The sequence below is a fragment of the Eleutherodactylus coqui genome, chromosome 13 (assembly GCF_035609145.1).
Source record: "Eleutherodactylus coqui strain aEleCoq1 chromosome 13, aEleCoq1.hap1, whole genome shotgun sequence".
NCBI lineage: Eukaryota > Metazoa > Chordata > Amphibia > Anura > Eleutherodactylidae > Eleutherodactylus > Eleutherodactylus coqui.
Window position 1 is genome coordinate 14,755,041 of NC_089849.1, and position 13,398 is coordinate 14,768,438.

The 13,398-nt window shown below is 43.4% G+C and overlaps 1 protein-coding gene across 2 annotated transcripts in view; it reads right to left on the reverse strand.

Annotated features, from left to right (window-relative positions):
• COL20A1 (collagen type XX alpha 1 chain) overlaps positions 1-13,398 on the reverse strand; it is an 88,174-nt gene that overhangs the window by 8,541 nt on the left and 66,235 nt on the right. For both annotated transcript variants that reach the window (XM_066586349.1, XM_066586350.1), the window contains exons 25-31: positions 11,513-11,590; positions 10,820-10,906; positions 10,648-10,701; positions 8,231-8,326; positions 3,743-3,796; positions 3,401-3,454; positions 39-92 (exon numbers count right to left, since the gene is read on the reverse strand). In XM_066586349.1, the coding sequence (XP_066442446.1) occupies positions 39-92; positions 3,401-3,454; positions 3,743-3,796; positions 8,231-8,326; positions 10,648-10,701; positions 10,820-10,906; positions 11,513-11,590 (477 nt within the window). The remainder of the gene's footprint in view (positions 1-38; positions 93-3,400; positions 3,455-3,742; positions 3,797-8,230; positions 8,327-10,647; positions 10,702-10,819; positions 10,907-11,512; positions 11,591-13,398) is intronic.

The following is a 13,398-nucleotide window of genomic DNA, read 5'->3' on the forward strand; positions in this document are numbered from 1 at the left end:
ATCACAAGAGCATCAGATTCAATATTGATGGTTCTTACCCGAGGCCCCGGTGGTCCTGGCGTTCCAGGTATTCCTTCCACACCTCGTATACCCTGGAAATATATACTGGTCATATAACAGTATGAGTCCATATGAATACAAGACGTGAGCAGCAGCACGCGGTTAATGATGCATTATACAAGGCTTCGCTTGCTATGAGTCAATGCAACGTGTTCACGGCTATTAGCATTTTTTATCAAAATGACAAAAAAAAGCGATTTATTGAAAAACCAGCTGCCATTCTCTGCGGTAAGTAAATCCGACATTATATTAAAAGGTCACATTTGTCTGGAGAGTTTCAGAAGCATAATGAGCTGTCACTGAGACGCGTGTCTCGCTGTAAATGTTGACAATTTAGAAAATGATGCAGAGAAAAGTTCTAAAGAAGAATCTACATCATTGTCGGTATGGAAACGTTTCTGAGGGTTTAATCCCAGTCCTACGTGTCTGTGTAGTGACTGGTGGCACTGGGAGAAGAGACAAACCCATAGTCTACCCATAAGATGTAGACCCTAGTGGTAAGGGCTCCATTCCAAAGTCACCTCCAAATGGGGTTGTCTTCTCCTGGACAATTGAGACCCATTATTGTGTTAGAGCTTCTGCTCACCATCTGGTGGACCAGCCTAGGTTTGGCAGTAGGGTTGGTCATAAACGTTATCAGCATTGATACCTAATGACCACTCTGCCAATGCAACAATAATGAGTTTGGACCGATATTGCCCATTGCAGTCCAAATATCAATGCCCCTCAAATATTGGCTGCCGTGATGTCAAAACAGACAGACAATCAATCTTAAGAACACTTATTGGTTGGCCAAAATTACACCAAAATATTGGCCCATGTTGTCGCATTTAAGCTGCGTTCATATTCCAGTAAGATGTCCCCGCTTTCCCATGAGCCACGCCTCCATATTGAGTGAGGTGTAGTTTTTTTGTGCATTTACTATATATTTTGGCGCTTTTTATGAGGTCTAATCACATCAGTAAGTCTATCCAATTCTTTACAGCCTTAATCTAAAGCAGGAACATAAATAGAGTGCGGAATAACAGGGCAAGTATCCTGAGTGTGCCAGGTGGGAGGCAACAAGCCTCACTGTCTTAGTAAAGGTATACAGGACCAATGCAGAGAACTGAATAGAAGGGTTGACTTCCAAGTTGCACAGTGCCCTATGCAGAACCTTCTACTGAAATACCATATACTGACATGCCAAAAGTCTTGGGATTGCAGTCTGTAAATTGATGATGAAGTGGCGTTACCTCAGGTGACATCTTGGGAATGGGTGAGGTTGAACACTGACCAATATGCTCATAACAAGGCTACATTAACCATTCCTTAATCCACAGTGTCACGTGTCTACTGGAAATATGTCATAGAAGGCATTATCACCCACAGTGGACAGTGCAGTGGCCAACCACGAGTGCTTAATGATCCTGACTGGTGGCATCTGACTAGGATTGTCTGTGTGAACAGGCAAGCAACTCCAGCAAAAATAATCCACACTCAAAGCAGGAGGCCCCACACCCATATCCCACAAGTTAGTGCAGCATTCTTAAGCTTCCATGGGGTGTTGGAGCGGAAGACCCACCAGAGTGCCTCTGGGCTTCTGAGGTTGATAACTGAACCCTAGAAGATTGGCAACATGTGGCGTGGTCCGACAAGTGCTGATGGTAGGGTTCATGTGTGGTACAGACAACATGAAGTCATGTACAAGGCACTGTCCAGACTGGTGGTGATCCCATACTGGTATGGGATGTGCTCTCATGGCATGGGTGGGATCCACTGGTCTGCCTAAACATGTCATTAATCGGTGCCCGCTACATTGAACTGCTTGGTGATTGCCTGCTAGAGGGAGTCCTACACGATAATAGTTCCTGTGTTAGTGTGTAGTGTCCAAATAATACATGTTACGTCCATGCAGCGCATTAAAGCACCACGCCTCAGCATGGACACAAGATGGTGTCCTAATAAAACTGCAAACACCACTCATAGTATTTGCACTGACAAACTACACCTGTCCAGGCAATTATGGAAGGACATCTGCCCCTTACTAGTCAGGGAAGGTGGGGAACCCTTGCCTAAAAGCGGGGTGATTGGCCCGATAAGGACAGCCCCTCTGTCTTCATCTGGGACCTGGCTATCCCTGATTAGGAACTTAGAGAGATGCACCAAACACAGAACACAACACTGTTCACACACTGAACACAGAACACGACAGTTCACACCTCATGTCTGGCCACATGCACAGACATACAGAACATGTCGCTGTTCACACCAACACACAAGCTTATACAAACCACACAGAACAGGAACCCCACCCAGAGCTCACATGCACACCGATAGTAAACTATAGCTAGTCCAAGTGTCCTCACACCAAGGGGATAGAGAGTCAGCCACCATGCTGATTTACAGGGAACAGTGATAGGCGTCACACATCTGGCACACACATAAGACATCAGATGTCTCAAGGCCGCACCCACCCAGGAATAGGGAGAAATCTGTGGGCCACCTGAACCTGCGCGGTCACTGTACCACACACTACTCAACGCACGCACCCCAGAACGCAAGGAGGGGAGGGACAACAGGTGTCCAGACCGTCCTCAGGGAAGGAGAGAAAGAAACTTCAGAAAGCATGCATAACACCAGCGCTGAGTGGGTTTACAACAGAGTAAAACAGTAAAGCAGTAAAATGACCAGCATCTACTGCTAAGAGATGCTGGTATTTATATGCAGCAGACCAGAGCGAATTGGCTGAAAAAGAATACCACACCCAGTCAGCTCAATTAACCTTCACCTGTAAAGCTGTGCCCATGGAAACCTGTAGAACCACAGGTCCCAGACGCACAACCTAACAATACAATTGGCAAATAATGTTGTCCAATTGCTCAATCCATAAACTAGGGAATCAAGCTGCGTTCTCTACTGCTACTTTTTATAGGTTCGGGCACCAAGGCATTTGGGGTGCAAGTTGCAGGTGCTCAGGTCATCAGAGTCAATGGTGCCCCCTTCAGTAAGTACAGGAGATGCACACTATAGAGTGGCACAGGTTGCACCTCTACGGCTGGACCTGCTTCCTAAGGGGGTGCAGATCTGCCCCGATGTTCAGTTTTGTTGGAGCGTCTGTTAGATCTAATTTTTTTAACCACAGATATGGCAAACTGACTTTATACAGTGTAGGTTAAACAAGTGTTCACAAATAATACTCATTAAACAAAACTGTAGTGAGAGCAAATCACAAAAGGTACAAAAATAGCGAAAATCACACATAAGTGATATATATAGCCACACACATCTAGATTTGTGAATACACATGTTCAGCATCATCGGCCATGCACATCACTAAGTTCCTGAGAGTTATATATACCTTGGGTCCCATCATTCCATCTCTTCCTTCCATGCCTTCTGGACCAGGGGGACCCTAGAAGAGCAAAAGAAAAATCACCAATTTAGGCGTAACATGAAGCACCTTAACCCCATGCAAAATCTGCAACATGGCCACCCCGCTTCTTATGTGGCAGAGGGACCTCAAGCACCAGGGCATGGATACTGCAATCTTTGTACCCCCAATAGCTACCCTCCTAAACCTCCTTTGTATTCTCTACAAGGCTTAGTGATAGGAACCCAAATATCATCTTAAGCTGAACTAGTATATGAATTTCCTATGCACACTTGTATCATAAGATCAAGAGTCATTGCCCTATATTACCTGCAGCCCAGGGCTTCCTGTGTCCCCCTTCTCGCCTTTAACACCTGGAGGGCCCTGAAATGAAACAGCCATTATTGTGATGTTGCATAACTTTCCTTGTGCCTAGCAAAAAATGTAGTCCCCTGACTTATTCAGGACTCTGACTGATGCTTTCATGTCTACAAAGATGCCATCATAAAGGCATAGATTGCACTGGGTACCTAGCATCTACATTGAAAACAACACTACAACCCGTTCTAACTATGTAAAGGTTCCAGTTTCACAAAGTGATGAGATATGGAGCCAGTTGCTATAAGTACGCAGTTAGTGGACCCCTTTAGGGCAGTATTATAATGACCTTTCGGTGGTCCTTCACAATCAAATTGAGTCCTTGTTCTTAGGAAGTTTGCAACCATCACGTAATGTTATGGAAAGATCAATGGCAGATGGAGATCTCATTGGCTTGAACTTCTCTTACTAGGGAGCTACATTCAACAGAATGGAATTTTTGTGGTCCCATCAACCTATGATCAAATTTGGACATTGTTCATAATTGTCTTGGAGCAATCAGAGGAAATATGAATCTTGCACAATCAGTACTCTACTTAGTAGGTGGTCACATTCAACAAACTTTGACTTCTTTGTGGTCCCATAAAAGTAAGAGCAGATGGGAGCCTCTTACTACTTGAACTGTCTTTAAAAGGTGGCCATCCTCATTAGACTTTGACCTCTTTGTGGTTCCATAAGCAAATCTGGTCATTGTTCTCAAGACGTTTGGAATCTTTGCATCATTATAAAGAAATATGTGTAGATGGAAGCCTTATGCTACATGTACTTTACGTAGTAGGTGGCCTTGACCTTTTCTGATTCTATGTTTTAGTATGGTCATTGTTATGAAATGTCTTGGATCCTTTAGATCATTAGCAGGAAATATTAGTTTTGCAAGAGCAATATTCTACTTACTAGATCGTGACACCCTAAAGATCTTCTTGACCTCTTTGTAGTTGCACAAAAGTAAGTAGAAGCCTCACGCTACTTGAACTCTCCTTAAGGCCCATTTAGACGGGATGAATGTCGTGCAAATGATGCCCAACACTCATCCCGGCAAGTACCTGCTTACGTGCTTTTGCACAGGGGCAAATATCATTGGCTCACTACAGGGCGGCTGCAGAAAAATTTCTTTCCTCGCGCTTCCCCACCCCTCTCCGTTCACTTAACATAGCAGCTGTTCACTACTGAACAGCTGCTATTTACACTCATCATTCAGGATTTTATGCAAATTCTTCCAAATTTTTCCAATTCTATGCTCTATTTTGGTCATTGTTCATAAGTGACTTTGCAGATCATTTATAAAAAATATCAGACTTCCACAACCAATACTCTGTTTACTAGGTGGTGACACTCAATAGACCTTGACTCATTTGTGGTCCCATAGAAGTGCTTTTGATCAAATGTGATCACTGTTCTTAAGACGTTAGCAACTTTCACACCATTTTATGGAAATACTAAGTATACTTGGAAGTTTCATGCTATCCGAACTCCCCTGACAAGATGGGCACCCCCATTAACCTTTGACTTTTTTGTAGCCAAATGAGAGCAGCTATGATCAAATTTAGTCAATGTTTTCAGAAATTTTGGAGTCGTCACATTATCTTAAGAAACAATGTGTAAATGGAGTGCTACAGTACATGTACTTCATTTAGCATGTATCACATTCATGAGACTTTGACTTCTACCGGTTCTATGATCAAATTTGGACATTGTTCATAAGTGCCGTGGAGCATTCAGATACTTTAGAGGAAATATCAGTCTTGCACTCTACTTACTAGGTGATCACATTTGTTATATCTTGACTTCTTTGTGGTTTCATAAAAGTGCCTATGATCGAATTGGGTTCTTGTTCTTAAGAGGTTAAAAACTTTCACATCATTTTCTGAAAATACTAAGTATAGGTGGAAGCCTCATTAGGCTTGACCTATCCTTAAAGGTGGCCATCCTCATTAGGCTTTGACTTTTTTGTAGTTACATGAGAGTGTCTATGATCAACTGGGGGCATTGTTCTCAAGAATAGTGTTGAGCAAACTGAACCAGAAGAACTCTGTTTCAGGTCAAGCTTTGCTAAAAGTCTTGTTTAATACAAGCCCGAACCGAGCGTTTAGCAAAGTTCAACCTAAAACAGGGTTCTACTGGGTCAGTTCACTCAACATTAGTCCTAAACACTGGTGACTAGCACTGTCAAAGAGCCATAAAAGCTCTGTATAACACTCTCAGAACATTACAGTGTAATATACTAGTTTTTAGAGTTGTGGTCAACTTCTCGTTTGGTTAGAACTAATTCGCTCCAAACAAAACTTTTTGCAAAACTGGCCAAACAAACTTTTCAAAAGTTCACTAATCAAGAAGTTTGGAGCTTTTACATCCCCTTAACCCCTTAGTGACCACGCTATAGTGTTTTTACGTCCTGCAGCTGCAGGACGTGTATGGAGGGAGGTTGCGCTGCTATCTCCCTCCATACAGCGCGGGCATCAGCTGTTTATTACAGCTGACACCCGCGGGCAATAGCCGCGCTCGGCCGTTCGGCCGATCGCGGCTATTAACCCTTTAAATGCCCCGAACGCTGTTTGGGGGTCCCGCACGGCCCCCCCCCCGCGGTGAGATCGGGGGATCCGTGCAGGTGTCATGGCAGCCGGGGGCCTAATTAATGGCCCCAGGGCTGCCTTAGCAGTCTGACTATCAAGCTATCCACACAGAGTGGCTTGATAGACTGCCTGTAAAAAAGCAGTATGACGTAATGCTATAGAATTACGTCATACTGCAGGAGCGATCAAAGCATCGCATGTTAAAGTCCCCCAGGGGGACTTCAAAGTAAAGTTTAAAAAAAGATCAATAAAGCTTTTTAAATTGTAAAAAAAAAAGTTATAAAAGTTTAAATCACCCCCCTTTTGCCATATCAATTACTAAAAAATCTAAATCATAAAATAAAAATATGTATTTGGTATCGCCGCGTCCGTAAAAGTCCGATCTATCAAAGTAGTGCATTATTTTTTCTGCACGGTGAACGTCGTCCAAAAAAAAAAATAAAGAACGCCAGAAATACACTTTTTTAGTTACCCTGTCTTCCAGAAAAAATGCAATAAAAAGCGATCAAAAGGTTGTATGTATTCCAAATTGATACTATCAGAAACTACAGGACATTCCACAAAAATTGAGCCCTTGCACAACTACGTCGACAGGAAAATAAAAAAGTTGCGCACAAAATGATCGCAGAAAATAATTGAAAAAAATTAAATATCTTTTAAAAAAATGCAAGTACTACAGCAAAAAAAACTATTAAATAAGTTTGGTATCGCAGTAATCATACTGACCCATAGAATAAAAATATCAGGTCGTTTTTGTTGCAGTTTGTGCGCCGTAGAAACAGGACGCACCGAAAGATGGTGGAATGTCGTTTTTTTTCCATTTCTCTCCACTAAGAATTTTTAAAAAGTTTTTCAGTACATTATATGGTACAATAAATAGTGCCATTGAAAAATACAACTCATCCCGCAAAAAACAAGCCCTCATACAGCGACTTCGATGGATAAATAAAGGAGCTACGATTTTTTAAAAGGGAGTAGGAAAAAAACAGAAATGGAAAAAAGCAAAAAAGCCCGGTCACTAAGGGGTTAAAGCAATATCATGTGTAGATGGAGGCCTTATGCTACAGTGCATGTACTTTACTTAGCAGGTGGTCACAATCATGAGACTTTACTTCTCCCATTTCTATGAACATTCGGCCATTATTTGTAGGAGTCTTGGAGCTATCAGTCTTGCACGACCAGTTCTGTTCTTACAAGATGGTCACATTCAATAGACCTTGACTTCTTTGTGGTCCTTTAAAAGTGTCTATGATAAAATAGGACCCTTTTTTAAGAGGTTAGACCCTTCACATCATTTTATGGAATTCCTAAGTATAGGTGGAAGTCTCATACTAACAGATCTCTCCTTAGAAGGTGGCTCCCTCATTAGATTTATACTTCTTTGTGGCCACATGAGCATGGCTATGATCAAATTTGAACATTGTTCTAAAGTGTTCTGGTGTCTTTATATCATCTTACACAAATATCATGTATAGTGGAGCCCTTATGCTACCTGTAATTTACTTAGTAGGTGATCACACTTATGAGACTTTGACTTCTTCTGGTTCTATCATCAAATTTGGTCATTGCTCTTAAGAGCCTTGAGGTGTACTACATGTAGTCTCCTTAGTAGGTTCTCAATCCTAGTTGTTCATGATCCAACATAAACAATAGAAGCCTTGGGGACGTGTATCAAGAGATGGTTGAGTGTTGTGATGGTTATAGACCTGAGACTCTCTCCAATGTTCTTAGAATCGTAGATGTCAATAGCCAAGGCATTGGAAGTGTGCAAATATGAAGGCAATGTTGACTGAGTATTGCATCCCCCCCTACTCTTTCCTAACGTCCCCATGTGGCTAAATAACTATAAATGGACTATAGAGGTTGATACCATTGGTCCAGTAACCATCATCCCATGAGCTCCAGGAGACCCCATATGTCCTCCGAGACCCTCAGTACCCATCTGTCCGGATACTCCAATTTCACCCTAACGAAGAAAAGTAGAAAAAAAACAGACTGTTTAGTATACAAAGGAGAAAAAAATAACGTGTCCTATGTCACCTTCACAGATCTTGTCACCTTGTTTTACATTTCATCAACATTTTAGACCGGCGTCTCCCTCGTGTTGATTACATTCCCTCTCAGTTCATTCCCTAAAGTGTGATGTGTTGATGTATCGCAGGTGGGTGAGGAAGACGACATTTCAGTCAATTCCCGGAACACAATCTACTCCACAGCATGAAACGGGGAGGGGGGATAGATAATAATAAAATATTCCTCGTTTATAGGTCATAATGTGCGAGAAACACCAGAAAATATGGAACAGGTGGTAGATGAGGGGAGCCTATTACCTGGGAGGGGGCTGCTGCGGACGCTGCTTTTGTGCAATAGGAGATACATGCAGAGAAAAAAAAATCATAAAAGTAATTCCCTCGGTGCCTTAGGTGTTACCATGACAACAATTAGACACCTCAGGAGGCATTTAGGAAAAAATGTGTTGAATTTTTCACAAAAGAGGGTGCAAAGATAAAACTCAGGTGTGATAACCTGAATACACATATCAGCATCCTTCCTCTAGCTGTCCCTGAGGCCTAAATGGCAAATCTGACATCTCTGTTGCAAGGTCCCGTTAAATGGTTGTCTCGTCATAACAGACTCGCTTCCCTTGGTGATAGCAGTTAATCCCCAGGGTTTCTGAAGTCAAAGAAATGGAGGTCAGTTGACCACCGGGCCAAGCAGAGGCTACAGTTGTACATGCAATGCAGCGTTCATCCAACTTTCACAGAATGAAAAGAGAGACAATCCAAGCAATTTTTTATGTTAGGTCATGCCTTTAACCGTGCCCCTTTATGCCCCCTTGAAGTGATAGTCATCTTCTGTGCCCACTCAAATTAATAATGCCACTCTGCATCCCCCTCAAAGTAATAGTATCACTTTCTGCCCTTCCAATTACTATCGACACTCTGTGCCTCCTCAAAGTAATAGTGCCACTCTGAGACCCTCAAAATAATAATGCCCCTCTATGCCCCCTTAAAACATTAGTGCCACTCTGTATCCCCTCAAATAGTGAACCCTCTGTACTCTTACAATTTTAAAGGGGTACAGAGGGGGGCTATGTACGCTAGGTCAGACCTGATGTACATTTCTAAGGTGTATGGAGGAGTCGAGATGGGACCAATACATGAAGGGGTATGCATAGTAAATTTGCCTATAGTGCCTTTCTGTGCCTCTCAAAGTAATAATGCCCTTCTTTGATGCCTCAAAGTAATAATGTCCCTCTGTGCCCCCTTAAAGTATTAGTGCCACTCTGGACACCCGCAAATAGTGCCCCCTCTGTATCCCTACAATATATAGGGGTAAGAAGGGGGCACTATTCGAGGGGGTAGAAAGTGGCACTATTACTTTGAGTGACACAGTGGGCGCTATAACTTTGTAGGATATAAAACCATAGGGTCTTTCTTTCTTGGCTGAAAATCAAGACTGTCCCACTGAAATCGGGACAGTTTAGGGGGTGTGAATGTTGTATTATATGCCAGCCATTTGAATGAATGGCATAGATGCCAACTCTCTGAAATGTCTGTGAGACTCCCAAATAAAGGGGAGACCCCGTGGATCCCCAAATGAGTTGGCAAGTCTTCTGGACAGCGAACAAGTCTCCAGAAAGCAGAGCTCCATGAAGGTTTATTGCACATGGCACTTGGATACTTTATCATTAGACTCAGTTCTGGCATTCAAATACGCATTCTGAGAGTGTGTGGCTTATACGAAAGGGATGTGTATATGCCACCCAAAAAAAAACAATTGGCAGCATGCCTTGCGTGTCACACTCTAGGTTTTCCCGGTGGAAAATTTCAAAAAAGTTGACATCTATAATCAATGGTTATCTATGTGATAGAAGGATTGGCCGGGTTCACTAAAGTGAAAGTGGCCCTCTTCTTTCACTCTAGTCAAGGATCGTGAATGAGTAATCCACCTTTATGATGTCAATATGGACAGGGCTTGTTGTAATGGGGTGTTCCAATTTTTCTCCAGACCCATCGCCATAAGCCTACCTGCAGCCCCTTTAACAGCCTGTAGTCTTCTCTGGCCAAAGTTTTGGTCGAAGTCCTTTTTTAGGAGCAGAGATATTTCCACTGTCATTAATCACCAGGGGTAATTAATAGACATCAAAGTCTGGCCATTTTTTGAGCTCTCCAGTGGTAGAGGGTGCATGTCAAGTTCCCTTGAGTCCTCCTAACATCATTCATGCATACACCCTTCACAAACAAAACATATTCCCAATGTGTCCAGGTGTACTAATTTTCATACCATTAGTCCAGGTTCGCCTTGCTCCCCTTTGGGTCCTCGAAGCCCAGGTGGTCCCTGTAGAAAGTAGAAGTAAAAGAATATGATATAACCAAATTTACCCATTCTTGAATATTATTCCAGTACACCAGTGATACAGTATGTCCGATGGGTCTATGTCAGATATTGTTCTTACAGGAGGTCCACGGGGTCCGACGGCTCCTTGAATATCTGAACTACAAGTGCATGAAAATGGTGGAGATGGACATCTGTTCTTATCCCTCTGAAAGAAGAGAGAGGTCACATGTGAGATGGTGGAAGACCTCACCAAGATGGAAAATGACCAATCTGAAGGTATTGGACCAATGGATGAATCCATGATGTAGATGCCATGTTACATACAATACATAATTTTCTCTGTGTATATGGTTGGTATTATGTTATGTTTCTTGATATATCTGAAGGGTGGTGAAGTCACATGACCTCAAAATGGGATTCATAACTCAATCACATACATTTGCACCCTTGCTAACGAGTAATGACTGCCTTTGCTGCATCTTTTCAGGGTTCAATCACTTGTAAATAGCACCTCACGCCTTGCCCAGATTTCCCTGGTGGCTTGCATTTGCCAGTATCTCACTGTATTTCATTACTCTCTGCATATTCAGTGCAAGAAAAACGTCAATGTAAAGATCTCGCTCCATATTTTAATTAGGAAACACGTAGAGATGGCAAGTTCCAGGAACCTATAATCCCCGGTGAAGAAGTTGCATTTCTCTGCAGTACTGTAACGTACTATAGATAAACTTTAGGAAGAGCTACCAAGCAGCACTGGGTATAAGATTTAGTGCAGAATAAGAATAGCAGAGTGAGCTCATCTAGTTCTCACCTTGGCCGGGACATCGCAGCAGCCATCTCCTTCTGGGATCTCGGAAGTGCAGAATATCAGGAATGACTGGAGCTCCAGCTGAAAGATAAATATACGAAGGGTAAGACCATGTGGACATTAGGGTAAGGACTGAAATAATCGGTGGGGGGGGGGGGGGGTCCTGCAAGGAATGTTCTTCCTTGTGGACATGGCCCCCTGCAGCTGGTAGTGAAGTAGGTGAGACAGGTCAAGGTAGGGATGGAGAAGACCCAAGCCAGACCTCTCATGCTTGACCACGGCCAAGCCAAGGTCGTGCTTGGGGTTGCCATCCAGCCAGTTACTCACCGGCCTGGCCAGTTATATTTAAAAGCCAGTACCGGTAGTTATTTTTTACCAGCCATATTAATGGCCGGTAAAAATAATTGTCAGCTGAGAGCAGGCCGAGCAGCAACCTCACACCATCTAGTATGTTACTCACCTCCTCTCTCTATTTAGCTCCTGTCCAGCCGCTGTAATCAAGGCTGTGACCCCTGACCTCTCCTCCTGGTGTCCACGTTCTGCACGTGCTGTATGCTTCATACACACCGGGAGGAGAGGTCAGGAGTCACAGCTCTGATTATGGCAGCCAGACGGCAGCTAAAGAGACAGAGAGGGTGAGTGCAATACTAGATGCTGTGGGGTTGCTGCACATCTGCAGGTTCAGGATGTGGAGGGCAGAGAGGGGACCCTATCACTATTGAAGCCACTAACAGAGTTACTATTACTAGGGGCACTATTACTACTGGGGGCATTATTATGATTGGGACCACTACTGGGAACAATATTACTACTGTCAACACTATTACTACTGGGGGCAATATTACCATTTGGGCCACTACTGGAGGCACTATTACTATTGAAGTTACTGAGGGGTGCACAATTACTATTGGGGCAACAACTGTGGGTACTAATGCTATTGGGACCACAACTGCAGGCACTATTACTATTAGGGGCACTATTACTATTGGGGTCAGTTTCAGGCACTGGGTTGGAGCCTCAGGTGTAATAGCAGCAGGTCTGGAGAGTAGTCAAGGAAAAGCCAGGAGTAAGCAACGGGAGGTCTCAGTTTGCAGTATAGATGGATGAGGCAGGAAGCGTAGTCAGAACGGAAGCCAGAATTTAGCAACAGGAGGTCTCGGTTTGCAGTACAGATGGATGAGATAGGAAGCATAGTCAGAAGGGAAGCCAGAATTCAGCAACGGGAGGTCTCGGTTTGCAGTACAGATGGATGAAGCAGGTAGTTTAGTCAAAGGGGAAGCCAGAAGTCGGTATCAGAAGGTCTTGTAGCAATAGCAGAGGAACAGGCAGAAGTGGAGCTTGATCAATCAGTGCTGTGGAGCAGAATAATCATGTACTGGAAAGGAGACAGGGCCAGGTTTATATAGTGTCTCTGATTAGGAGCAGGGAGGAGCCAAGACAGGGACTGGGTTTGCAGAATCTGGGAACAAAGCAAAAGATATGCAGGGGAACTGTCCAAAAGGTGAATAGCTCAACAGGGAGAACTGCCGGTTGTAGGACAGGAGGTCCTGGCTTCAATCCCTGACACCATTACTATTGGGGCCACAAATTGGGGCATTAATACTAATGGGGCACTGTTACTATTGGGGGCACTATTACTATTGGGGAGCACAGTTACTAGCTGCAGCCTCTAAAATAACTGTGGTAAGAAATATATGTTGTGATGTTGGTGAAGGAAATTTGAAAACTTCTCCTGCTTAAATTCTAACATGGTGAAAGACTGCAAGAAAAAAAAAGACTTCTCCTGTGCTACATCTATTCTCTAGCCTGCTCTGCCTCTGCCACTGCTCGCCAGCCTTGTCGAATCAGAACCGGGGTAACGTCACAGCATCAGCTCCGATCCAGTGTCA